Raw genomic sequence first — 27,236 nt, forward strand, 5'->3', positions numbered from 1 at the left:
TTCTTCTGAATGTCTGCATTTCAAAAGGTAGTTCCTTGCCATTCTGGCACTTACCAGCTCTCCAGCTTCCTACTTCTCTGGCCTACTCTGTGGACTCAGCTTCCAATCCCAACCTCTGAGTGCTCATTTCTGTGCTTGAGCACTCCTTAATTCTTAGGTGCAAAAGCCCCAGCTTATTCAGATTTATGCTCAACTGTATCTGTTTTGGGGAAAGGGGTTGCCAGACACCACTCTTACCTTTAATGAGACAAGCAGTACCTCAAATTATGTATCTTATTGGAGGTGGAAATCACGCAAGATATCTGACACTTATAAGTTATTTAAAAACTTACCTCTATTTATATATGTATATAGTTATATACACATAAGGCCAGTATCTCAGAGATACATTAGATTTCAAAAGATAGCTAGAAAGCAAATAAGAATTCTAATTAAGATTATGACAATGATACGTGTTCCTTTGGGTTTCTCATACTCACCCTCAGTTGCTTTGGGAAGAACAACAACACCTGTAAAAATTTTGTTAGATTTAAATCTATACTATAATGCAGCTTTCACCTAGTCAACATATAATAACAATTTCCCCTGTGACCTCAGTTTGTGTTATAGGGATTGCATGGATCATTTTATATTTCTAAAATATTCCAACTGTAGTATTTGATTAAGATGACTATAAAATGACTAGCATTCTGTTTTCATTTACCTATTTTCTAAAAGGTCAGGTCCTAAAATAAAGTTAACCTCAAACAAGAGAATGCTACATATATTACTGGTGCTTACATTTTAATGCACACTGTTTTTCATTTATTAAGACTTTGATTTTTTTTTCATCTTTATATCTTCAGTGTGTAGGACACAGAAGGCATCCTATAATATCCAGTGAATAAAAGATACTATTGATATTATAAAAGTAGAATGCAAACTTTTCCCATTACTACGAGTGAAGAGGACAATTCGCTCTGAATCAGATTTTGCCTTAGCAGGACAAAAAGCACTTGCAAGAAAGCTAAGTAAAGTTAGTCTTTGAGATCTTGATTATAGTAGAGCTAATACATATTTTGACCAGCAGGAAGCTTCCAAAGGGAAATAATACTTAAAACCAAAGTTACAAATTATAATCTATTTAAACTTTAATTTGTGCATTTGTGGTAATTTATGACTGCAAAACACTTCTTTCTTAGAATGACATAAAGGCACATTTCATTTGAATGCATAGTGTACCATTCTAAAATATACTAATAATTTCCTTACAAAGTGCTTGAGCAGTCACTTACACATACAGTAATAGCAAAATATATTTACACTCTATAGAGTTTAAAATTTTAAAATCTGACTAAAATATATATATATTTTAAAAACTACAGAAAATATTAGTGCTTTCTTCAGCTTAATTGTGTGATATACCCTGCCCTCTAATTTTTTTAGTGATTGACTTCAATTAAAAAAAAAATTTCTGTACACTGTGTAGTTACAAAATGCTATGTCAGTTTTTAATGCTAAAAGCCTATTTTAGACATTGCTTTCTATGCATATTTGAGAACCAGAAAAGGTGAGCAGACTGTACCTCAAAAGTATTTAGTGTTTTTCTCATGTTGTGTTAACACTGTAAATTAAAGCTGGATAAAGCTAAGATCCTCTACTGTCCTTTAACAAAGAAGTTAACTGGCATTTTAAAATAACTTTAAAACATACTGCTCCCTGTTTCTTTAAGATTTTCCCCCAAGGAATCTTGGGTAATAATTAATTTGGAAGGAAATATGAATTACCTCTGAACAATTTTAATTGTTCTTAGAGTACACAAAAACATGCCAACATACCTAGCAAGGCTGAAATATATATAAACTTTCTATAAATCAATGTGCTTTTATGCTTCTCATAGAATTTAAATTTGAACAATTTTTAAGACATGAGATCACTGTGATTAAATGGTGAATTTAGTATAGTTAGTTAACAATTTGCTATTCCTGAGATATGATGACCCTAATGTGCTTAGCACAGAATCAAAGATGTTATTATTGAACTAAGGAAAAAGAGTAAAGTTGTAGACTAGGAGGAAAAGAGTGCAAAAACTAACAACAACAACAAAAAAACAAAAAACTCCAGGCAAGTGGAAGAGTCACGGCTTCCTATAACAGCATTAAAAAAGCCACAAATGGATCCTCTGTAAAGTTGTAAAAAGTATTTGATCAAATTATTTTTGAGACTTTTGAGGTACAGCTTTAGTGTTATAATAGTTTTTATAAAATATAGACTGTTTTATCAAAAATATTTATACATTCTGTTACAATATATTGCTTTTGCCCTCAGTAACTGCCAATATAAAATCTGGATCCAGTGGCCTAAAATGTACAAATGCACTTAACGTAAATGCTGGAGTTTGAGGCGTCTGCTTGGCCACCGTACAAAAGTGATGAAGTGGTGAAATTAAATAATAAACCTACAACATAGAATACATTACAACTTACACATATACATGTTCACAGCATGTATACAATGATAATCCCCATGTTTTAACAGATATAGTTCTCTTCTACAGTAGACACAAGAACAAGATAAACTGGGTTGATAAATGTATGATGAATATCAAAAAAGGAGTAATTAGTTCACTGATTTTGGAAGAAGGTATGATTGAACATATCAAGTGTCTAGACTTTGGGAATGCATACAGGTAATACAGTATCTTGGTTCAGGCTAATCAGAAGTCCTCATTCTTAAAATTTTAAGTGAATGCTGATGTTTAGTTGTTCCTGTTTGTAGCATGGTTTAATGAACAAAAAAATTGTTTGGCAGGTAGCTCTGTTGGAAAGCTATGAGGCTCTGTAACATGGTTGGTAAAGATAAGGCAATAAAAATTTTTTTCCTAATAAATATAGAAAATTTACAAAACAAGACATCAATTCATTTTTTTTAAAAAGCCAAAAAATGTGCACTTTTTAAAATATTACAGTTATTTCATTAAAAAAGAGCATTTGCCTTATTCAAACAGAATTACTATATGTAAATAGTAGTAACATCCCAAGCCCTTTTGTTCTTTTTGTAAAATACAGCTAAGTGCAGTGAAATGATTAATCTTCCTTTCACTTAAAGCATAGCTAGGGACTGTGGAAGAGTGGGGTTCTTTTTTCTTTTCTTTTCTTTTCTTTTTAAATAGACTATTGATCCAAAAGTATTCATTTGTGATAGGTATTCATGGCCAATGTTCATTTCACTTAAACTCCATGAAACTGTTTCCAGTGCTCAGATTTACGTTGAAAATACATTAAGAAGCCACTTTCAAGAAGATTTTAGAATAGTCTTTTAAGAAATCTTCATGTGTTTAAACAAAAAACTCAGAAGCTACTGGTGGCACAGAGAGCAAATGAAGGGTTGCTATTGTTAAGAGGTCTTCTTGTGAGTCAGTTTGCTTGGTTTCACAGTATCTAGGAATTTAACACCAATCAGCAATGTAGTCAAAATCTCTGAACATTTCTTGCTCCTCTTCTGAAAGTATCCTTGGTTCTCGAGGTGGAGTCAGAATAGGTGCTTCTGAGGTAAATTCATCATCAAAATTGCTAACATCTTCTCGTCCTCTAATGGTAGGTACAAACGGTGGCTTGACTTTTTTGTCCATGAGAGCACTCCAATCAATTAGCTGGATTACAAAATATAAAATGACTAGTTTAGTTTCCTACACCTAATTGCTAGCTTCACGAAAAATTTTAAACTTTCACACTTACCCGGAAAAATGGGTGCTTTTTTACATCCTCTGCATCTTTCTCACCGGCTCCAAGGCGCCGCTCAGGATTTCTTCTTAATAGCTAACATTAACATAAAGTATAAAAGTTAAAATAAAAGCAGTGACTTCATTGATAAAGGTTCTTATAACCTGCAAAGATTTAGATGTTATTTTGGTATATGTTTGTCTAAACCATGCAACATCTATGAAGTGAAAAACAACTTCTAAAATTCCAATTGAGAAATGTCCTTCAATATAAGTAGTTTATAAACCATTATTTCTTACCCTTCTCATTATTGATATGGCTTCTGTAGATAAGAACCTTGGATACCTTACTTCATCATTTACAATACTGTCAAAAACCTCCTCTTCATCATCACCAGGAAAGGGAGACTAGAAAAAATATCTTTGAGTAAGTCAAAAGGAATTTTAATACTGTAAAATCTTATCACCTATCCAAAGTACAACCAAGAACCAGGCAGTGAGGAAAACCAACAAACCAAACTACCAAAAAATCAAAAAACAAGGACTATAAGAAGCCACAAAAGAGACACAATAGATTAACCAGATGATACACGATATACTCTCACTGCAATCTACTTCAACTTTATTTCCCAGACTGTAATAACACATTTGGTTATATTGCATAATACCATCTTTCGGTTAATTCTGTACCATTTTGTTTTATTCATTTATTCGCCTGGCCTGACAGTCAATATTTTGAGTGCCTACTACATGCTGAAAAATATTTAGATTATTAACACATTCCTCAAGAAGCTCAATTTTGTGGAAAGACAGATGGAAATGGGTAAATATGGTAATAAGTGTAACCATAGAAGCACAGAGTTTGTGGGAATATTTCTGATATGGATGTGCTTTGAATTTCAGTCAATAGAAAATTAATTAGCAAAACACAATGAGAGATCCGCAGGTATAATGACTACACTGAGAAGCAGCTGCCAACAAAGTTGAACTCAAAAGCACACATTTCTAGGCATTTTAAATTTAAGCTCTATATACAACCAGTCTTAGGGCATTTCAGTTAGCAGAGTATTAAAACTGTTGTTCATAATGATAGTAATGACCCTAAGTCATAAAAAAGGTAGTTAAATTACATTCAGTTTAACAATCTGATGCACAGGGATGCCTGGGTGGCTCAGTTGGTTAAGCGGCTGCCTTCAGCTCAGGTCATGATTCCAACGTCCTGGGATTGAGTCCCACATCGGGCTCCTTGCTCGGCAGGGAGCCTGCTTCTCTCTCTGTCTCTGCCTGCCACTCTGTCTGCCTGTGCTCGCGCTCTCTCGCTCTGACAAATAAATAAATAAAATCTTAAAAAAAAAAAAATCTGATGCATAAAGGGATAAACTCAACTATGTTGAAATGTAGCTATGAAATAAGACTTATTACCTCACAATTTGAGATGACTTAGATTTGACTGTTTGACTCCTGTAAAGTTATTAATGAATAAGAGCCAGAGAGAAAGCAGTACTAATGGAAAGAGAGGGATCTTTGACCTGAGGAGTATATAAAAATGAATTTAGAACCCAACTTCCTAAAGCTAAACTGCCAATCTTACTGCTCATATCTAAGGAAATTTCAAACTTTTCAGTTATCAAAACCTCATTTGCTCACTCAAAATAGATAAATCAAATAGATAAATGAAGTATCTACTATGTAGGATAATAAAATTTCTTTCTGGGATTGAGACAGAAGCAAATGAGAGGAAAATTCTATTTCACAAGAATACTCAATCAGAATTTCAGGTGGTAATACAAAGCATTTTGTTTATTTGATGAGTCAATTTTGAATTTAAAAAAATGTCACTCTATATAAATTCCTGAATAGTGAAGATATACCCACATATTCATTAAGATGTTAAAATTCCCTGTTTCTGCAAATAGATTATAAGCTAACAGAACTAACAGAATGCTAACAAATGTGTCTTAAGCAGATATAAAAAGAATTCAATGGCTTTTTCAGATGTCAAGAGTCCAACTCTAGTATCTAAGTTTACTTAAAACTTCTCTTGATACTTTCATTCTCATTTGGCACTGGGAAAGAGACCTAGTTTATTCCTGGAGTCTTTCCAGTCCTCAAAACCCATACAAACACAAATACAAATCTCAAAAACAAATTTGAAAATGCATGATACACCCAGTGAGTTTTCAATTATTTGTAACAACAGAGAAATCAGACATAAACTTTAGCCAAACCTCACTTTTATCACAGTTAAAAGTTACTGCTAAAATTTTACTAAAGCTATAAAAGTATAAAGCATATCAGTAAGTTTTAAGATTAGTTCTTTTCCCAACTATCCTCTTACAAAGATGCTAAAGAAAAAGGATACTGCAATAAAAAAACGGTGAAAGAACAGCTGGATCCTTTGTCTTTTATATCCTAGTAATTAGAAGGTTAATCAATTAGAAGCTCTTTTAAAAAATACAGAAGAGCTTCCTCAAAGTCCAGTCACTTTAGGATAGGAGGAGGTAGAATCGACTGGCTCTTAATTCTGTAGTTATTTTATAATAAATTCACATTTTTTGCCTGTCAGCTCTAATTTGGAGAATAAATTTTAAGCTAGCATCTAGTTTTCGGTAACTCAATTAAATCTCATACATAAATAAATACACCACATTTGAAAAAAACAAAGCAGCAAAAATGTTTCTTAAGAAGGAAAAGAAAGGGGGGGGGCGCCTGGGTGGCTCAGTGGGTTAAAGCCTCTGCCTTCAGCTCAGGTCATGATCCCAGGGTCCTGAGATCGGGGCCCAGCATTGGGCTCCCTGCTCAGCAGGGAGCCTGCATCCCCCCCCCCCTCTGCTGTCTGTCAAATAAATAAATAAAATCTTAAAAAAAAAAAAAAAAAAGTTGGGGGGGAGATCATGTATGCCAGAGCTTATAGAAACAACTATTATGAGTGCTTCTGGGATTCTTTGAAAGCAAAGATCACTGTGGATTAGGGATAAAATATATCTTTCCATCCTAAAATGCTGTAATACAGCTTTTCAAGATAGAGGTAAAATTTTCAGATCTGGATCACTGGTCTTAAGAACAGAAGTAAGTTTGAGTGGATTCCATACCCTGAAGTAGCAATACATAATGGTTTAGAGAGGTTGTGAAGCCAGAGAGCCAGAGTTAAAAAATCCCAGCTGTACCACATGAGAGCTCTGTGACTTTAAGCACTTTAACTTCTTTGGGTCTCCATTTATACCTTAAAATGGGCATAAGACTAGTACTGAGCTCATTAAAGGCTGATGAAAAATTAAATCAGCTAACATTTATGAAGCAAATAAGACAGTGCCTAGCACATGGTAAACATTTTAATCAGCCATTTCTTCTCCTCCTTTTCTAAGTATCCACTCCAATTTGACATACCAAAGGGGTTGTCTTTTAGATAGACAAATCCTTTGTTTGGGACAAGTATCATTAAATGGTAATACACAGGAAAACTAGAAATTTCTGACATTCAATAATTTGGTCAATCATTTATTCAGCTACTAATTTATTCACACCTAGACTGTACAAAGAAGATTGCTGGTGCTGGGAAAACTGCAAAGCAATGAACCAAGATTTTTTTTGCATCCCAAGATCATCAAGCCCCTCTAAGCAGTTTTCAATTACTTGTCTAAATATCTACCCTTTCCTAATTCTACTTTATCATTTCCAACAATTTGTAACAAAATAGATTAGCTAGTTATTGTTACTTTATTAGATATAACTCACCATTTTCTAAGTAGTAACAATTTCTGTGTAAAATGAAGCTATCCCCAGAAATTACTTTTTTCAGGGAGAGTGAGCAAGTGCATGCACACATGAGTGGGGAGGGTGGAGGGAAAGGGGAAATATCTTAAGCCGAATCCACACTGTGTGTGGAGCTCAATGAGGAACTCAATCAATCTCATGACCTAAGCCAAAACCAAGAGTCATTCACTTAACCAACTGAGACACCCAGGTGCACTCCTGAAATTTATTTTAAGTTAATCTAAAGAAAACAGGAGGGGAAAAATATTAATCTTTTAATTCTACAATACCATTTTTGAAGGTAGTATTTATTCTGACCAATGTATAGCTAACTTTTTGTTACAGGTACAGAGTATAAGATAGAATTATTATTATATCTTATAATATTGATATTATTATATCAGGCAATTATTAGTATTTTATAAATATGTATAAAACTTAAGTTCCACTTATTCAGAAGACATATTAAATAATTTATAAATGACATCTTTTGTTCTTTCAATCATCTTTCCTCATTTGTCTCTCATCTATTTTATACGGCTTACCTCACCAACGAGCATTTCATATATAAGAACACCAAGTCCCCACCAATCTACAGCCCTTGTATAGGATGTTTCTGTTAATACTTCTGGGGCAAGAAATTCAGGAGTGCCACAAAATGTGCTTGTTCTATCTCCATATCCCATTCCTGAAAAGGTAAAATTTAAGTATTTGTTAGCAAAGAAAAAACCTAGATGATAGATAAAACAAAGGATGAATCCTTAGGAAGCAAAATTAAAGTTCCACATTTGTGTATGGTGAGCAAACTTAAGATATCCCAGACTTCGAAATAAAATGTTAAAGACTGGTGTAGAGAAAACTGTGCAATAGCAACTCTACTATTTAATTAATGGGTAAAAAATAAAATTTATATTTCATTTTATTTATTTATTTTCTCTTTCTTATCATTACAAGTGATGTTAAGAAGCTACAACAAAAAAACTGATTCTGAGCTTCAATTTCTACTATAAAAATAACAATTAGTATAGAAAATACCAAAAAGCAAACCCTTAGATAATCCAGAGTTAGCCACCAAAACAATTTTGAAAAAGAAAAACGAAACTGGAGGTATCACAATTCTAGATTTTAAGTTATACTACAAACCTAGAGTAATCAGAACATTATGGTACTGGCACAAAAAGAGACACATAGATCTATGAAATAGGACAGAAATCCCCAGAAACAAACCCACAATTATGTGGTCAATTAATCTTCAACAAAAGAGGCAAGAATATGCAATGGGAAAAAGAAAGTCTTTTCAACAAATGGAACTGGGAAAACTAGACAGCTACATGCAAAAGAATGACACTGGACATACAAAAAGACTCAAAATGGATTAAAGACCTCAATGTTGATATCTGAAACCATAAAAATCATACAAGTGAACATAGGCAGTAACTTCTCTGACACTGGTCATGGCAATATTTTTCTACATTGGTCTCCTGAGACAAGGAAAATAAAAACAAAAGTAAACTACTGGGACTACACTAAAATAAAAACTTCGACACAGTGAAGGAAACAATCAACCAAACTAAAAGACAACCTACTGGATGGGAGAAGATATCTGCAAATGACATATCTGAAAAACCATTAGCATCCAAAATATATAAAGAACTAATATAACTCAACACCACCAAAAACAAATAATCCAATTAAAAAATGGGCAGAAGACATGAATAGACATTTCTCCAAAGAAGACATATGGATGACCATCAGACACATGAAAAGATGTTCAATATCATTCATAATCAGGAAAATGCAAATCAAAACCACAATGAGATATATCACCTCATACTGTCCAAATGGTTAAAATAAAAAACACAAGAAACAGGTATTGGAGAGGATGTGGAGAGAAAGGAACCCTCGTGCACTGTTGGTAGGAATGCAAACTGGTGTAGCCACTGTGGAAAACAGTATGGAGTTCCTCAGAAATTTAAAAATAGAACTACCTTATGATCCAGTAATCACACTACTGGGTATTTACCCAAAGAATACAAAAACACTTAGCACTTAACACTCAAACAATCTGAAAGGATATAGGCACCCTTATGTTAATTTACAATAGCCAAAATATGGAAGTAGCCCAAGTGCCTATTGACAGATAAGTGAATAAAGAAGATGTGGTATCTATATCTATATACACAATTGTGAATATTATTCAGGTATAAAAAGGAATGAAATCTTGCCATTTGCAACAACACAGATGGAGTTAGAGAGTATAATGCTAAGTGAAATAAGTCAAAGAAAGATAAATACTATATGGTTTCATGCATATGTAATTTAGGAAACAAAGCAAACAAATAAAGGAAAAAAAGAAGACAAATTAAGAAACAGACTCTTAACTATAGAGAACTAATGGTTACCAGAGGGGAGGTGGTTGGGGGGATGGTAAAATAGGAATGGGGATTACAGAGTACACTTATCATGATGAACACTGAGTGATGTACAGAATGGCTGACTCACTATATTGTACATCTGAAACAAATGTAACATTGTGTATTAATTATACTGAAATTAAATGTAAAAAACTGGTAAAATAAGGGTTCCTGGGTGGCTCAGTGGGTTAAGCCTCTGCCTTCGACTCAGGTCATGATTTCAGGGTCCGGACTGAGCCCTGCATCAGGCTCTCTACTCAGCTGGGAGCCTGCTTCCTCCCTTCTTCTCTGCCTGCCTCTCTGCCTACTTGTGATCTCTGTCTGTCAAATAAATAAAATCTTAAAAAAAAAACCCTAGTAAGATTAAAAAATTAACTAAATGGGGGCACCTGGGTGGCTCAGTGTGGTAAGCCACTGCCTTCGGCTCAGGTCATGATCTCAGGGTCCTGGGATCGAGTCCTACATCGGGCTCTCTGCTCAGCAGGGAGCCTGCTTCCCTTCCTCTCTCTCTGCCTGCCTCTCTGCCTACTTGTGATCTCTCTCTGTCAAATAAATACATAAAATCTTAAAAAAAAATTAACTAAATGTGTCATAAAATATGAGATATGGTATTAATCTTTTAGTTAACTAGTCCTCAAATTTATGTTCCTCATAATTTATTTTATAATAATTCAGAATATATTAATCAAATATACATTGTACATATTGAAAATAAGGTCTCAATATATTCTGAAGTGTTAAAAGCTCCTTATAAAGCATATTATGAAAGAATCTGGAAGAAAAATTCTCAATTCTAAATTTTAAAAGGTATAATAACTGAAAATTTCAAATGAATTTGTGAGTCTATAGATAAACACATGAAAAGCATAATTAAATGCATTAGTACATAAGGGTGGAGAAATTTTTTGTTTTTGGAAAATTTTGTTAACATTGTCACACCATTTTTTTTTCAATAAAATATTATTTTTTAAAAAGTTGATATAGGATCTGCTAAGGTCTACAAAAGCCTTTTAAATGACTTGGCCAAGATTAGGAAAACCTTAGTTAAGGAAGACAGAAATAGAACTAATGTTTCTTGATCTTTATTCTATGCTTTGATCACAACTAGTGTATAATACAAATGCCATACTTTCGGGATAAAACTACTCTAAATTTTTGCTTACTTTTGTTTATAATAGTGGTATTATAAAATCTGTGATATTTTAATGTAATATATGTGTCAATTACAGTAATTTACTTATCATATCTAATTCATTCTGATAAATTGTCTTGTCCTGGTATTTTTAAAGAAAGGTGAAAGTACCCGAATTAGCTAGGACTTCAAATTGGCAAAACTCCAAGGAGTTAAAGGCTCTAGAGTCATAAAAATCTGGGTTTAAACTCTTGCTTTGCCACTTGTTAGCTTTGAGAAGTTTAGAAAAGTTGTCTAATCTCAAAGGCTAGTTTCCTCATCTATATGTGGAGTTAATACTACTACCTACCTTCACAAGACTGTTAAAAATTAAAGGAGATCATGCCCATGAAGCATTTGGTAAAGTACTTGGCATATTGTAAATGCTCAAAAATTGTTAGCTATTATTATTATAATATATTACATATTTTTATGATAATGAAGAAAAAACATGTTTCATAAGTCTGGTTATTCAATATGTATTTTCTGTGTACCTGTTAAGTTCTAGGCATCCATGCCAAATGGTACAAACATAAAAATGAAAGATACAGTCCTTGTCTTTAAGGAGCTTACAGGACACTGGAAGAAAGCAGATATATATAGGTTTTTATTTTATTTTTTTAAAGAGAAAGAGAGGGATAGAGAGGGTGAGGGTACAGTGGAGGGGCAGCAGGAGAGGGATAAAGAGAATCTTAAGCAGGCTCCATGCTCAGTGCAGAGCCCAACATGAGGCTCAATCTCACAACCCTGAGATCATGACCTGAGCCAAAATCAATAGTTGGGGACGCTAAACCAACTGAGCCACCCAGGCGCTCCATATATTGATCATTTTATAAGGATACAGTATGAGTAAGATATTAGGGAAATACTGACAAAGAACTCCTAAAGTTGACTTGGGAGGTGGGATAAGAGGAGAAAAACCTCAGCTAACTTTTCTGGGGAAGCAACACCTGAGTTGATATTGAGGGATGAGCAAATCTTACTTAGCAAGTAGAGCTAGGATGGATGATACTGGTGAGAGACAAAGACTGTCAACAGTTCACTGTTGCTGGAGCAGAGGGCACTAGACAGAGAGCAGCAAGACAGCTGGGTGGGGACCAGAAAGTGCACTGTATACCATGAAGGGTTTTTAGCAGGGGTGTGTCATGGTCAGATTTGAATTTAATGGGCACTTTTAGCATTTTGGCACCTATATGGCAGGTGGATTTGAAGGAGAAAAAAAAAAAATCTAGATAGAGTAAAGGTGAAGAGGCTATTAATTTTGTCAAAACTAGATGACAGGTAGCAGTAGTAGAGGGGAAATGAAAAATTTAAGACATATTAAGAAGGTAGATGTCAGCACAATTTAGACATTAACTTGATATGGAGAAGTGAAGAGAACAGAGTCCAGGATAATAACACATTTTCAAGTTGGGAGGCTGAGAAGATTGTGGCAAAATCAACTACAAACTAGACTATTTGAAGAAAAGAAACTATTTTTGTTTGTATAGTGTTGGAGATATCTATTGACTATTTAAGCAAAGCTGTCAAGTAGATAGTTAATATTTATGTTAGGAAAGGAATAATAGATCTGGGAATCATTAGCATATTGCTTGCGGTTAGAAACTAGCAGTGAAGAGCAATGAGCTAAGGACAAATTCTGAGGAACAAAAGCATTTAAAACAACAGTGTTCAATACAGGGAAGTCCAATAAGAGAAAAAAAAATATTATCAAATTCAGATTGAGAGGTTGGGGGGTAACTGATGGAGTTCACTCATTTACTCGTCCAACCACTTATATTAATCGGATGTTCACAGAATACTTAAGATGTGTCAAGCATTATATTATACATGTGCTATGGAAACAAAGCTGAATAAGAAATAAGAAGCTATCCAGTATAGAAGGGGGGCAGAGACAATGTTCATTACAATGCAATGTACTAAATGTCAAGATGAGAATACCTATTTACTATACGTTAGGCACTGTGCCGCATATCTCCAATTCTCAAAATACTCTTGAAGAAGAAAAATTACAGACTCTATGAGGTTTGAAGAAACTCATCCCAAAACACAGCAAATAAGTGGCAAAGACAGGATTCAAATCTAGGGCTGTCTGGTTGCCTACACCTACAGTCTTTACACTTTTGCCACCTTGGATTCACATTTCCCACTTATTTATTTGCTTTTGAATATATAGAAAGGATTCTGATATATATGCATTTTCTTCTTATTTAATAATATTTTAAGTTTTAAGATGCTGGAGAGAAGTTATTAGGCCTATGTAATGAACTCTGTACAGTCCCAGCAGAATAAAAAATTTGGTGCTTAACCAATGTTTTCTCAGAGTAGTGACAGAATTATTAATTATACAAAGAGGATCTTAGGTTTTATGACCTTAGGTTTAATGATTCATATCAACAGAATTTTAATAATGTGATAATAATAATAATGCTATGAACAGTCCATAACATCTTAATAAAGAATAAATTAAAGTTAGAAATATATTTTACTCTCCATAGACAAATTTGAAAACTACCAAGTACAAAGGAATAGTAATCTATTAGAAAAGGAACTTTAAAATATCCAATTACCTTCTTTGCAAAGACCAAAATCAGCAATTTTCACAAAGCCCTCTGTATCTAGCAATAAGTTATCCAATTTCAAATCTCTGTTCAGGATTAAAAAAAAAATGCAAAATGAAAAAAATCAATAAAATCAGTAGATAACGTAGAACAAAAATCATTTCAATAGGAGCTGTACTTTACTAAAAATGAGTTTTTCAAGTTATGATTTGAGATTTAAATATTATATAACAAATGTTCACTCTTCTTCCTTTTGGCAACTTTATTTCTCTACATAATCTAATTTCTGAATAATTTTTGCCCTGTTATATAGAGAAGAATGTATTTTAAAATGGAATGTTTTATCTACTCAAATATGTATTTTAAAACATGGAAGGAGTTCAAGTATTTTTAACTCTGGTCCTATTAATTTGTTATTTGTGATAAATCTGACTTGGACTAAGTTTAAAGTTTGTCTACACACCACTCATAAGAAAAGACTATCAAGCTCACGTATAAATAAAGTATCAAGACTGCAGGTTTAACCTTCTAAGAGAATAACGCAAAATAAAGAGAAAGCTATCTGTCCATACTAACTGATTAAAAATTAGTTAAAAATATTTTATCCTTTGAGTAAAATCAGACCAGGAGAAAACCCTTACCTTGGAAATACTGTTGTAAGTATGAATAAATTGATGTTTTTAGTCTCCTGGTTCTTACTGGCCTTCCTGAATTTGTCTAATCTAAAAGCAATGCTATTCAAAGTAGTCCACTGCTTGGCTGCTGGGCTATTAACTATTTGTTACTGGTCTGCAACGTGTTAAGGTGCTTAGACTAGTACATAAATCAGCTCTGTCACCAAGTACAGTATTTAGCTGACACCAACACTTAAGCAGGGTGACGTTTTATACTCTGGCACAAGCTACTTATTTTATCATGGACAAATTTTAAGAAGTATTGGTCTGTCAAAGTTTTCAGAAGTGGATCAGCTGAACATAAAATATTCACCAGAATGAATACTGTTGGTGATTTTTGTTATCATAGGCCGACATATAATTTGACTATTTTAGTTAGGTAACAGGCAGAAGAAAACAAAAGTTTCATCATATAATTACTGCATTAACTATTTCTTTTAGAAGTGGAGCTTAACATTTTTAGAGGTCACTTTTCATTTGAACAAGAAAATTAAAAAGCTGGTTAAACACAAATATCTTTCTTAATTATTTTTAATTCAAATTTACACCAAAAAGTAAGCCGTTACAAGGATCAAAACTTTACTCACCTATAAACAATTTTGTGTTCATGTAAATACTGCAATCCAAGAACTACACATGCAGCATAAAATCTGAAGAAATAAATCAAAAGAAGCTTAATAAATTCTAATGCTCTTGAATCCCAGTTTAGACTTTTATGCTTCAAAGCAGAATTCTGTAGTTAACTAATTTCACAAATATTTATTTAGTCCTTACTGTGTACCAGACACAGTAAGACATGTGCTAAATAATGTGTAAAATTAAAAAGAAAAATACAATCTCTATAATGGAAGCCATTAACTTTGCCTGGGGGTAGTGTCACTAAAGTCTAGAGTAGACATTTCATCTGGATAAATTACAATTTACCTTAAGGGCAGAAGGACTGTGTGAAAAGTAGAATTCTCATGGGGGAAATACAGGGCATTCATTCCCTAAGAGGGAAAGCAATAGAGGTGTAAAAGGTGTAAGTCTGACAACTATTAACAAGTATTTGTGGCTGAACTAAGAATGGGGAAGAAGTGGGAGACAAGCTGAAAAGATAGCCTAGGGTTAAGTTGTGAAGGACTCTGAATATCATATTATGGATACTGAAATTTCTTTTTTTTAGCAATAGAGAATCACACCATTTAAATCAGAGCAGAATGATCACATTTCTGTGAGAAAGATTTTTAGGGAGAGTAGTATGAAAGCTGGAGTAGAAGTAGGTAGGTATCTAGAGGGAAACCAAAGACAAGGTTGTTTCAGTATGGTAGCAGACGAAGACACTAAGAACCTCCCATGTAGTGGTAATAGAGAGTAGGAGATGGATTCAAGAGAAACTTTAAAATTAGTATGACAAGAATTGGTGTCTCCCTAGCAACAGAGGATGCAGGAGGGGGAAAGCTTAAGATTCTCAAGCTTTCCTTCTTTGTGTAAAGAATGATAGGTAAAGAGAGAAGTAGCCAAGGTTTTGTGGGGGAAATGAGGTTAGCTTTAGACATGTTGAATTTGAATTGCCTTGGGGCAGGTGAAGAAATTGGAAAAGTGGGTTTGGAGATTAGGAAAACTTGAGCTCAGCCAGAAACATTAACTCTTGAGGAACAGGGTCATGTTTGTCTCTTGCACTGTTTATCGTAAGTGTTTAGCACAATGCCTGACACATAGCAGGCTTACTGAATGAAAAGTTAGGTAACAAACGAATCAATTTTAAAAAGCAGATCTATCTTCAGTGTAGAATAGCTTATAAGGAAAAACGCAGGAGAATCAGCTCTTAATTATGCAAGTGATACATAAACATTTTCTCTGTAAGTACACCTACTATCCCTGGGTCTCAAAGCACAAAGTCATCCATCCATCCATCTCACCCCAATGCCACTATCATCTATAGTGATAACTACTCTTGTTAATTTGGTGCATGTTTTTCAAACTTTCAGAATACACTTAGAGGCAAAAAACAAAACAAAACAAAAACGAACTTATATGCACATGTTGGTAAATTAGCTACATGTTGTATTTACTTATTTTTACAAAATAAATGGGGCCATAATTTGGAAGAATTAAAAAATGCAAATATTTAGAAATATTTAATTATACATTAGATCTTATATAATTATTTGCTGAAAGTTTAAAGAATTTAGCTGAAGTCTATTAAACAGATGTGATTCTAAACTTGCTTAAGGTAGTTATTTTTATACATAAGTTTTTAGGAAACCTATTTTGGTAACAAAACATAAAAATTATAAAAATATCTTGATTTGGGGCGCCTGGGTGGCTCAGTGGGTTAAAGCCTCTGCCTTCGGCTCAGGTCATGATCTCGGGCTCCTGGGATTGAGCCCTGCAACAGGCTCTCTGCTCAGCAGGGACCCTGCTTCTTCCTCCTCCTCTCTCTCTCTGCCTGCATCTCTGCCTACTTGTGATCTCTCTTTGTCAAATAAATAAATAAAATCTTAAAAAAAAAAAAAAAATCTCGATTTCTCCTTTCGTTTTTTATAAACAAATTACCCTAATGATACTCAACAAATAGTATATACTGTTTAAAATATATATTTTACTGAAGCTTACTAAACTATGTGTTAGGTACTACATTGGATATTTTTTACTTTTAACATTAAATATTAATTTAATATTTAATCTCCAAATCAGCCTTTAAATCTTTTACAGAAACAGAAAATGAAGCTCTCAGAGAGAGTAACTAATTAGTCTAATGGTGCAAAGCTAGGAAACAAATTATTTTTGATACCACCATCTTGGTCAGTAACAATTCACTAATCACCTAGTATGTACCAACCATACTTCTAGGTGTTTCACTAATAGAATAGACACTATTCTCCCTTTTAGTGAGGGGAGACAGGCAATAAAAGCATAAAAAATAAAGAGATGGTTTCAGGTAGAAATAAAGTGCTATGGAGATAATAAAACAGAAAATAGAGTAAGACTGATCTGATTTGGGCATTAGTGATACAGTGGTATTTTAGATAGGGTACTCAGGAAAAGATTTTGAAGAAATAACATTTGAGGTAAGATCTGATCTAATCTAATGGGATCTTATCAGAGGGAGGTACTTCAGATTTGAGGTACTGCAATGCAGCATTTTATTTTTGTATTTCACTGGGCTCAACAATTTCATTTGTATATGCCTTGTATTCTCAGCAAAAACAGAAGTTCCTTAAGGCAGAACTGGATTTTAAATTTCCTTAAAAGAGGGCAGAGCATAGCAAAACAAAAACAAATGAACTCCCATGTGCAGTTAGCACAGGCTAAGCACAGTCGAGATGCTCTGCTTTTAATCCTTAAATATTCAGGGAAAGCCTTCTACTTTTTGGCATCTGTCTCCTTTTTGAAAGCTTCACTAACCACCAGAACTAATATCTCTATTTCTTCTGCTGAAACTTGAAGGTATGAGAGGACTCCTATTTTCTAATTGTCATGATGAAAATCAAATAAAGGAGTGAAAGTGAAAATGTTACACAAATGTCAGTTGTCAGAATACAGATATAAAGGTTTACTACCGGTTTATGATCTTTATGATTTGGGATGTTTTGAAAGTGGGCTGATCAGACCTGCTAATAATCTGGATGTTGCATGTGAGGGAAAAAGAGGATCATGAATGACACCCTCAAAAAAAAAATCCCTCAAATCAAGAAACAGACTCTTAATTATAGAGAGCACATTGATGGGTTACCAGAGGGGAGGTGGGTGGAAGGATGGGTTAAATAGGTGATGGGGATTGAGGAAGGCACCTGAGATGAGTACCAGGTAATGAGGTGATGCATGGAATTACTGAATCACTATATTGTACACCTGAAGCTAATATGATACTATGTTAACTGGAATTAAAACCTTAAAAAAAAATGACTTCTTATGTTTTGGCTTGAACAACTCATGCTGCCATTTATTAAGTAGGGGAAGATTAGAAGAGTAAAAGGCCTGGGAATGGTAGGTAAGGTTGCGGGGAAATGGGAAAAATCAGGAATTTAGTTTGCAAAAAGAAATACTTATTAGTCATACGAAGGGAAAAAGTCAAGTTGGTGCTGAATGTTACTAGAACTGGAAGTTTAGGCAAGCAGTCAGGGCTGGAGATATAAAGCTGGTAAACAAGAGCATACAGAATGTGGCCATTTGGAGCACTTTCCTAGGTTCAAACCCTAGCTTCATTACTTGAAGAGCTATAAAACTGGGATAACAGTAGGGGGAAAAAAGATATATATGTATATTTAATCTCAAGTTTCCTATTACTTTTCTTAATGCATCTGAAAAAGCAAAATCTTCATATAACACTGAATTCAAAGCCCAGGAAGTTTGCTTTCTACACCTTTCACTAGAGGCAATATACGTACAAGTTTTTTTACATCCTTTCAGAGATATTATAAGCACATGCAAACAAATAATTTATACCTTTTAACTTATTGCCCTTTAAAATGCAAATATAAATATTTCATACAAATACACGACAGAGACTCCTTTATACTTTCTTTTTTCACTTAACAATATACTTAGAGCACAGTTAGTATTTAAAGTCATGGTTTCTTTAAAAAAAAAATAACAGGAAAACAAGGAGAAATTTTACTAATATGAACCTAAACTGTGTATCTAAATTATCAAGTATGATTTAGGGTAATCTACAAAATTTTCAACATGGACAACGGAGCAAAATACATTTATATATAGCAAAAAGTAAGTAAGATGAGTTCTCATATTCTTTGCAGAAGTTTTCCATTTGGAAAGAAAAAAAAAATCAAAGAGCTTTTTTCCTTCCTAGCAAGAAATCTGTCATGAAAAAAACTTAGAGAAATGTCTAAAGCATACTCACACAGCTCTTGGTTCAGAAAAGACATCAGTATGAATGTGCATCATTAGGTCCCCACCGGCAGCATATTCCATTACAAAGCAAACATGCTCTTTGGTTTGGAAACATGCAAAAAGGTTCACCAAAAAGGGATGTCTTACACTATTCACAGTTTCAAAAATTCTTTTTTCACACATCAGGCTGTAAGAGAAAACATTTAAAAATCAATAGTTTTTTCAACAAAAGTTCTAGTTTTCCAACTAGACATTTTCCAACTAACATTCTTTAAAAAATTACTGAACTCTAAAATAACCAAAGTTCTTACCTATTATAACTTTAAAACCATAAAATGTGTCTCAGTTTTGCTTTAAAAATTTGGTCTGCTTGATATATATATATCTTTAAATTTTTTTTTTTTTTTTTTTTTTTTTTTATAGAGGTCACAAGTAGGCAGAGAGGCAGGCAGAGAGAGGAGGAAGCAGGCTCCCTGCTGAACAGAGAGCCCGATGTGGGCCCTGATCCCAGGACCCTGGGATCATGACCTGAGCTGAAGGCAGAGACTCTAACCCACTGAGCCACCCAGGCGCCCAATATATATATATCTTTAATTGAAATATATCAATGAAAACTAAAATGTATGATCAGCATGACATAAAGGTCAGAGTTCACATTGTATCAGAAATGAGAATTTAGCAACCTAAAGAATAGTTAAAACCACTTTTTAAAGGTTTATTTTATAAAGAGGGAGAGAAAGAGAACATGTGTGCATGGCAGGAGAGAAGAGGGAGAGGGAGAGATGCAGACTCCCTGCTGAGCAGGGAGCCTGTGGGGTTCAATCCTAGGACCCTGAGATCATGACCTGAGCTGAAACCAAGAGTGGGATGCTCAACTGACTGAGCCACCCAGGCACCCCAAGAATAATTAAAAAAATATAAAATTTGTGATAAAGGTAATATCAAGGACAGTATTTATAATTCATAAGCTATAGTATTCAAATATTTTTCCATATAAAATGTGAAGTTGAAAGGTAAAGATATGCTGCATAAAATTTTAAATTTAGAAGCCTGACTGGAAAATAAAGAGACTCCCCAGAGAATTCTATTAACATACTTCAAGGAAGAAGTTCTTTGAGAATGATCTAATTTATAAAAATCTATAGCAATCACAGGTTTTGCCTTTGCGCAGCTTGTCACTCTTACAAGCTGCTACAAAGAACAGTGATCATCCTTATGGACTCTGGAACATTAATTTTGCCGAAATAGCAAAAAATACCATTCCTCCTTTCCTTGAAAATATTTAGTAATCAATTTGACTTTAAAACTCAATGTGGGGGACGCCTGGGTGGCTCAGTTGGTTAAGCAGCTGCCTTCGGCTCAGGTCATGATCCCAGCGTCCTGGGATCGAGTCCCACATCGGACTCCTTGCTCAGCAGGGAGCCTGCCTCTCCCTCTGCCTCTGCCTGCCATTCTGTCTGCCTGTGCTCGCTCTTTCTCCCTCTCTCTCTCTCTGATAAATAAATAAAATCTTAAAAAAAAAAAAAACAAAACTCAATGTGGAAGAAAACCAGGTCAAATATCATTTATTTTTTTAAAAAACTTTATTTGAGAGAGAGAAAGTGAGCGAGTGAGTGAGCAGGAGGAGCAGAGGGGAAGGGAGAGTGAGAGAATCCCAAACAGACTTTGAGCTGAGTGCGGAGACCAACATGGGGCTTGATCTCATGACCCTCAGACCATGACCTGAGCAGAAACCAAGAGTCAGATGCTTAACCAACTGAGCTACCCAGGCGCCCATCAAATATTATTCAACTGCAAGTTGAATTAACATATTTTAAGTACCTGATTAAAATAAAGATATTTATATACATTTTATGAACAATTAGATTATGTCTTTAATATAAAATAGGCGCTTTGTTGACATTGTTTAAAAGCATTAACAATGTCTTTGTTTTTAAAATTAAAAAATTGCTTAGATTTTTGTTATTGCTAATTTCAAAATGCCAAAAAAAGCTAATGTTAGAGGGAGGTAGATCCATTCTTCTTTCCTTTGGTTGTTTTAAGAAGGAGTTTTGTTTTTTTTTAAAGGTAATTTTAAAGATAAAATATTTATTTTGGTATCTGGGCTATACTGCTATGATTCAAAAAAATTTTGAGTAGAATTTTGAAAACATTTGAGAGCAAGACAAAAGACCCTTATAGAGAGGGTAGGAGACAAACCATAAGAGACTCTCCACCATAGGAAACAAACTGAAGGTTGATGGAGGCGAGGGAGGTGGGGGGATGGATTAACTGGGTGATATACATTAAGGAGGACACTTTATAATACTGGGTATTATTTAAGACAGATGAATCACTGACCTCTACCTCTGAAACCAAGAATACATTACATGTTAATTAACTGCATTTAAATTTAAAAAATTAAAAAAAATACCTGTTGTGTAAAGGAACATAAAAGTTTTTTTTTTAAGATTTTATTTATTTGACAGAGAGAGATCACAAGTAGGCAGAGAGGCAAGCAGAGAGAGAGAGAGAGAGAGAGAGAGAGAGGAGGAAGTAGGCTCCCTGCTGAGCAGAGAGCCCGATGTGGGACTCGATCCCAGAACCCTGGAATCATGACCTGAGCTGAAGACAGAGGCTTAACCCACTGAGCCACCCAGGTGCCCCGAGCACAAAATTTTTAATGTTATGTTAATATAGTTGCCTTCTGGATTATGAACTAAAATATCTGCTCACTTTTAAATACTGACAGTAAATGCAGCTATTATGGAATAGTGTTTAGACTCCACTTAATAAGGTCACATTCTAGACAAACTCTTACCCTGTCTCTGATTTCACACAATCTGTTTATAATTTTACACATACTAAAAAACAAAAAGTCCCACTGTAATTGATTAAAAACTAGGGTTATGTCTACATATATTTGGTAAGGTTTCTAAGTGTTATTACAAAGTAAGTGATTATTAGAAATAAATTCCAAAGAAACCTTTAAGAAAGTTAATAGCTCTGATTTTTATCACCACTTAAATATATCAGAAAATAATGTCCGGTTGGGTAAGACTGATAAGATGGCTTCTAAAACAATAGATTCATGAAATCTATCTAAATTTTGGGTACTATAGGTAAAATATTCAGACAAAATAAAAACAAAATAAGATGTTTGGGCTCAAGCAGGTAACAACACTGTCTCTTCATTGTCTATATGGTTTTATTTATGGGTAAATTACTAATTTACTAATGGGTGAATCACTAATTCTCATGGATGGGTATTAGGTTAGACTTGTGTTAAACATGTAAATGATGTAAAAGATTGAGACTCACTCATCAGAATGCCTCTTAAAATGGCTTTAACGTCATTCACAGGAATGCTTTGATGAAGACTAGGAATACTCAAGAGGACTCGATAGATGTCTCAGACTCTTAGGTAAAGGAGGCAGGTTCTTTGTAGACCAAAATTGTCACAATAATTTCAGGTATTTTACAGCACAACAAAAAGCTACACTGTTAGCATCTAAATTTTCCCAACCTTACCAAAATTGTATATTCCCCTTAAAAATTCATGGGACAATCCAACCTTATTAAAAACTTCAAATTTTATTCATTCTGTCCAGAACATTTCCCTCACTTCTCTCCATATTTCCAAGCATCTTCCATCTGCCAAAGAATAGCACAAATCCAATCTCTCTTACAAGGCCTTACCTAAATCCATCTGCACACAATGATGCTCCCCTTTCTTTGAGCTGCTACTGTCTGTAGTGTTTAAATTCAAACATACCTGGTCTATTTTATTTACATAACTAATGTACTTATGTTTTATTTCCCTAAGTAACTAATTCCATCCTAACATTTTTGTACACTTTCTTCAGAGTTCAGTACATTATTAGACATTCTAGAAACTTAGAAGCTTGTATAAATAGTTATTCTGGTCAGTGGAAAATAACATTGTTAATAAGACTATGGTCTTAGGATTGAATCATATTCATGTATATTTTATATGCATTTATAGATTTTAAATATAAATAAATGTATACTTGTTTATAAAATATTATTTGTTGGTTGATTGATTTGTGAAGATTTTATTTACTTATTTGAGAAAGAGAGAACATGAGTGAGAGGAGAGGCAAGGAGATAGGGAGAAGCAGACTCCCTGATAAGTATGGAGCCTGACTCAGGAGACTCAATCCCAGGACCCTGAGATCATGACCAGAGCCAAACTCACATACTTAACTGACTGAGCCATCCAGGTGCCCCAGTATATATTTGTAATATCTGATTAGCTGTGCTCTTGTTCTATGACTACAAAAATATACTTCCAACCAATATAATTCCAGTAATATTCTGCTGTCTTGAAATATGAACTGGTAAGAAAAGAATGAGGAGGCACTACAGGGACATAAAAATTCTTACTCAGGAATGGGCATAGACGGGACAGAATTATCTATTAATGGCAGGTGGAGAATGCAATCTTTGTAAATGAATCAATCACATTACTTTAGAGTCACTCCATAATTTTCATTTTTAAAAGGAGACTGACTTGGAATTTTCTATGATCTATTTAAAAAAAAAAAAAAAGGCAGTTTTCTAAGTAAAATGATAAAATCCAGACTAGAGAAAGAAAACTTGGAAAATGGTCATTAAGTATTTTGGAAACATCTATTAAAAAAAACCAACAGTAATATGCAATAACAATGAATTCTATGAATCTATTAAAAGGATGAACTAGAAAGTGAATATAAAACAATACGCTTACTTATTAGTTTGAGTTGTTTACTATCTGGAATTGCAAGTTACAAATATGTATTACTTTTCAAAATATGTTCATCCATTTTTTGATAGTCTATTCTTTCCTTGCTTTGTTCTAATTGTTCCTTTTTGCTGTGTTCCTCAAATTCCTTCTAACAGAGGGTTTTACTTCTATGTTATCGAATATGTGGATTAATAACTGAAGTTAGTAAGGATCACTCATTAACTTTTCACCAAGACTGGATTGATTTTCAGTAGGGCTAATAGCTTAGGCTCTGGCTAAAGCTCCAACCTCTGATCTGGACATCCTTCGTTAACGGTAATATTAATGTTATTTTGTTGAGATTTAATTAGAAAGCGTTCTTCTATTAAGACTTGACTAACAGTAGTAACAAGGTAGCAAGAAGCTATATAAACCACCAAGATTATCAGAGGTAGTACCGGTTTACTATTACTTTTGGGAAAAAAATGAATTTACCATTCACAGATCTGGAATAAAGCAAATATTCTTCCATAAAAGAAAAACAGCTGACCCTAGTATTACTGCAGTTATAAAAAGACTGACAGTGTGATTAAAGGTTTGCTTTAACCAACTACTTCAGTAAAACAGAAATAGTTATAAATATATCCTATGGTACACAGCATAGTGTATAAATATTCAGCAAAATCCTCCTGAATAGTTTCACATATCAAGAAAGAGTTTATTTTGATGTAATTGAGGGATATGGAAAACAGGTAAAAGATAAATAGGCAAATCCAAAAGAAATTTCTTTTTCTTACATAAAGGAAAACTTCATTTTCTTTTCTTTCTTTTTTTTTTTTTTGAATTTTATTTATTTATTTGACAGACAGAGATCAAGAGTAGGCAGAGAGAGGAAGGGAAGCAGGCTCCCAGCCAAGTAGAGAGCTGGATGCAGGGCTCGATCCCAGAACCTTGGGATCATGACCTGAGCTGAAAGCAGAGGATTTAAGCCACTGAGCCACCCAGGCACCCCAAGGAAAGCTTCATTTTCAAGAGGTATCCTAATTCTAAGAACTTCCCAGAGTGCCTGGGTGGCAGAGTTGGCTGAATGACTCTTGATTTCAGTTCAGGTCATGATCTCAGGGTTGTCAGATTGAGCCCTGTGATGGGTCCTTGTGGGACTCAGCACGCAGCCTGGAGTCTGCCTGAATTTCTCTCCCTCTGCCCCTTCCCAGCCTCAGTGCACACGCTCTCAATATCTCAAATAAATAAATAAATCATAAAAAGAAAGAAAGAACTTCCTATAGGATGGGGAAAAACATCAGAAGTAGCAGTGTGTGTGTGTGTGTGTGTGTGTGTGTGTGTGTAGCATTTAATACAATTCACTAAGGCAAGCATTACCAGTAAACATGTTTTACAAATATGTGGGTTAACTGAGGTTCAAAGATGTTCAGTGAATTTCCCTGGGGTCAAATCATTAATTAAGAAGAAACAAGCAGGAACAGAGAAGCCAGTCTTTTCACTCATAGTCCTAGGCTCTCTTCATATACAGGGCTGCCTTCTATTATATCAACTGATGTTTCCAAATGGTTTAAGACAAATATTGCTTATCAATACCAAGTGAAAGTCTCTCTCTGTAATAAATAAGCCATTTGTTATGCAAAAGTTTTTTATTTAATCATCCTATTAGGACAGTCTTTTTAAAGCAGTCTCTGACCAATTATAATATTGTCCCCCAAGCCCTTGCATTTTAAAAACAGTATATAAGGATGTATCCATATCAATTTACATTTATTAAACCCAGAGAGGTAAGATGCTCTGGTTAGGGGTGCCTAGGTGGCTCAGTTGGTTAAGCGCCTGCCTTTGGCTCAGACCATTGTCTCAGGGTTCTGTGATCGAGCCCCAAGTCGGGCTCCCTGCTCCATAGGGAGCTTGCTTCTGCCTTTCCCTCTTTCTGCCACTCCCACTGCTTGTGTTCTCTCTGTGTTAAATAAACAAATAAAAATCTTTAATTAAAAAAAAAAAAGATGCTCTGGTTAAAAAATATTTTAAGAAAAATGAAAGCAAAAATATAGATATAGGTACTTTTTTTTTTTTAAGATTTTATTTATTTATTTGACAGAGAGAGAGATCACAAGTAGGAAGAGAGGCAGGCAGAGGGAGAGGGGAAAGCAGGCTCCCTCCTAAGCAGAGAGCCGGATGTGGGGCTCAATCCCAGGACCCTGAGACTATGAACTGAGCTGAAGGCAGAGGCTTAAACCACTGAGCCACCCAGGTGCCCTACAGACATAGGTACATTTTAAAAAGCAGAATATATTAACCACTGGGTTAAGTGCAGATTACCTATAACTGACATTCTGTTCCTTATGTAATATGAAATGGGAAATAGTGTCATCTGACCACAGATGAGTAACAATTTCTGTACCATACAAACACTTTACCATCTCCAAGTATAAAAAACTTAACAGAATTATTTAAACATTTCATCACTTTTCTTTGGTACCCACTAACCAATAAACTGTCGTAAGGAGAAGCTGGGTGGAAAGATAAACAGTAATTAATGCCTACCCTAATCAAGTATAGATACATTAATTTAATTTCTTCATATATAATGGAAATGGAAGGTTTTGCTGTTGCAATATATACATCAATTTTCATGATCTTGAGTTAAAACTTCAGAAAAATGAACAATTTCATCAAAAAAAAAAACAAACCACTAACCTGTCTACTTCATCTCGAGCCACAATGTCTCCTTTCTTTAAGGCTTTTATAGCAAACATCTCATTTGTGTGTTTATATTCAGCCAAAAGCACCTGAAATGAGATTAAAGTAAGTATTTTCTATTTGAGTTATTACTTTCATAGTCATTCCAAGAAAGCTTAAAAGATTACCTTTCCAAAATGTCCTCTACCCAAGACAGCACAACATCTGAAGTCTTGTAGATTAAACTGAAACATCTGTTGGGATCTGAAAACAGTATGTCAATTAAAAATAAGGCAAAAGTATGGGTCCAAACATGTAGTAGCAAAGCTGTGCATATATTCTTTACCTTCTATCCTCAAGTTCTCGAATACCACTGTATCCGAGGCCTGGTTGAGGAATATCAGGCTCATATTCAGATGGAGATTTTGGAAGTATACTATTTCTGTCATTCTCAATATTAAAGACAGTTTCTGAACCCTATAAAATATTAAGTAGTCATTAAATAATAGAAACACTGAGAAAACAACTTATTTGGTAAAGATAAAGTTTAAAAGTTTCAAAAGTCAAGAGAAATATTAGCGAGAAAAGTAAAATTCAGAAAATGGACATTCTTACAGCTATTAATTCTATATTACACTTACTTAAAAAATTTGAAAAATGAACACATTATCATCATCATCAATGTATATTCAGAAATCATGTTAACCAAGTTAGGAGGTGAAGAGTGTTTGAAGCAATAT

The 27,236-nt window shown here is 34.2% G+C and overlaps 1 protein-coding gene across 2 annotated transcripts in view; it reads right to left on the bottom strand.

Moving 5' to 3' along the window:
- Positions 1–316: 316 nt before the first annotated feature.
- Positions 317–27,236, bottom strand: part of PKN2 (protein kinase N2) — a 132,386-nt gene continuing 105,466 nt past the window's right edge. For both annotated transcript variants that reach the window (XM_032360797.1, XM_032360796.1), the window contains 10 exons: positions 26,843–26,973; positions 26,685–26,760; positions 26,515–26,606; positions 19,120–19,296; positions 14,861–14,923; positions 13,609–13,685; positions 7,999–8,141; positions 4,001–4,108; positions 3,717–3,797; positions 317–3,631 (listed from right to left, as the gene is read on the bottom strand). In XM_032360797.1, coding sequence (XP_032216688.1) covers positions 3,428–3,631; positions 3,717–3,797; positions 4,001–4,108; positions 7,999–8,141; positions 13,609–13,685; positions 14,861–14,923; positions 19,120–19,296; positions 26,515–26,606; positions 26,685–26,760; positions 26,843–26,973 — 1,152 coding nt within the window. In that variant the 3' untranslated portion in view covers positions 317–3,427. The remainder of the gene's footprint in view (positions 3,632–3,716; positions 3,798–4,000; positions 4,109–7,998; positions 8,142–13,608; positions 13,686–14,860; positions 14,924–19,119; positions 19,297–26,514; positions 26,607–26,684; positions 26,761–26,842; positions 26,974–27,236) is intronic.

This window comes from Mustela erminea, chromosome 10 (genome assembly GCF_009829155.1).
Source record: "Mustela erminea isolate mMusErm1 chromosome 10, mMusErm1.Pri, whole genome shotgun sequence".
Taxonomy (NCBI): Eukaryota; Metazoa; Chordata; class Mammalia; order Carnivora; family Mustelidae; genus Mustela; species Mustela erminea.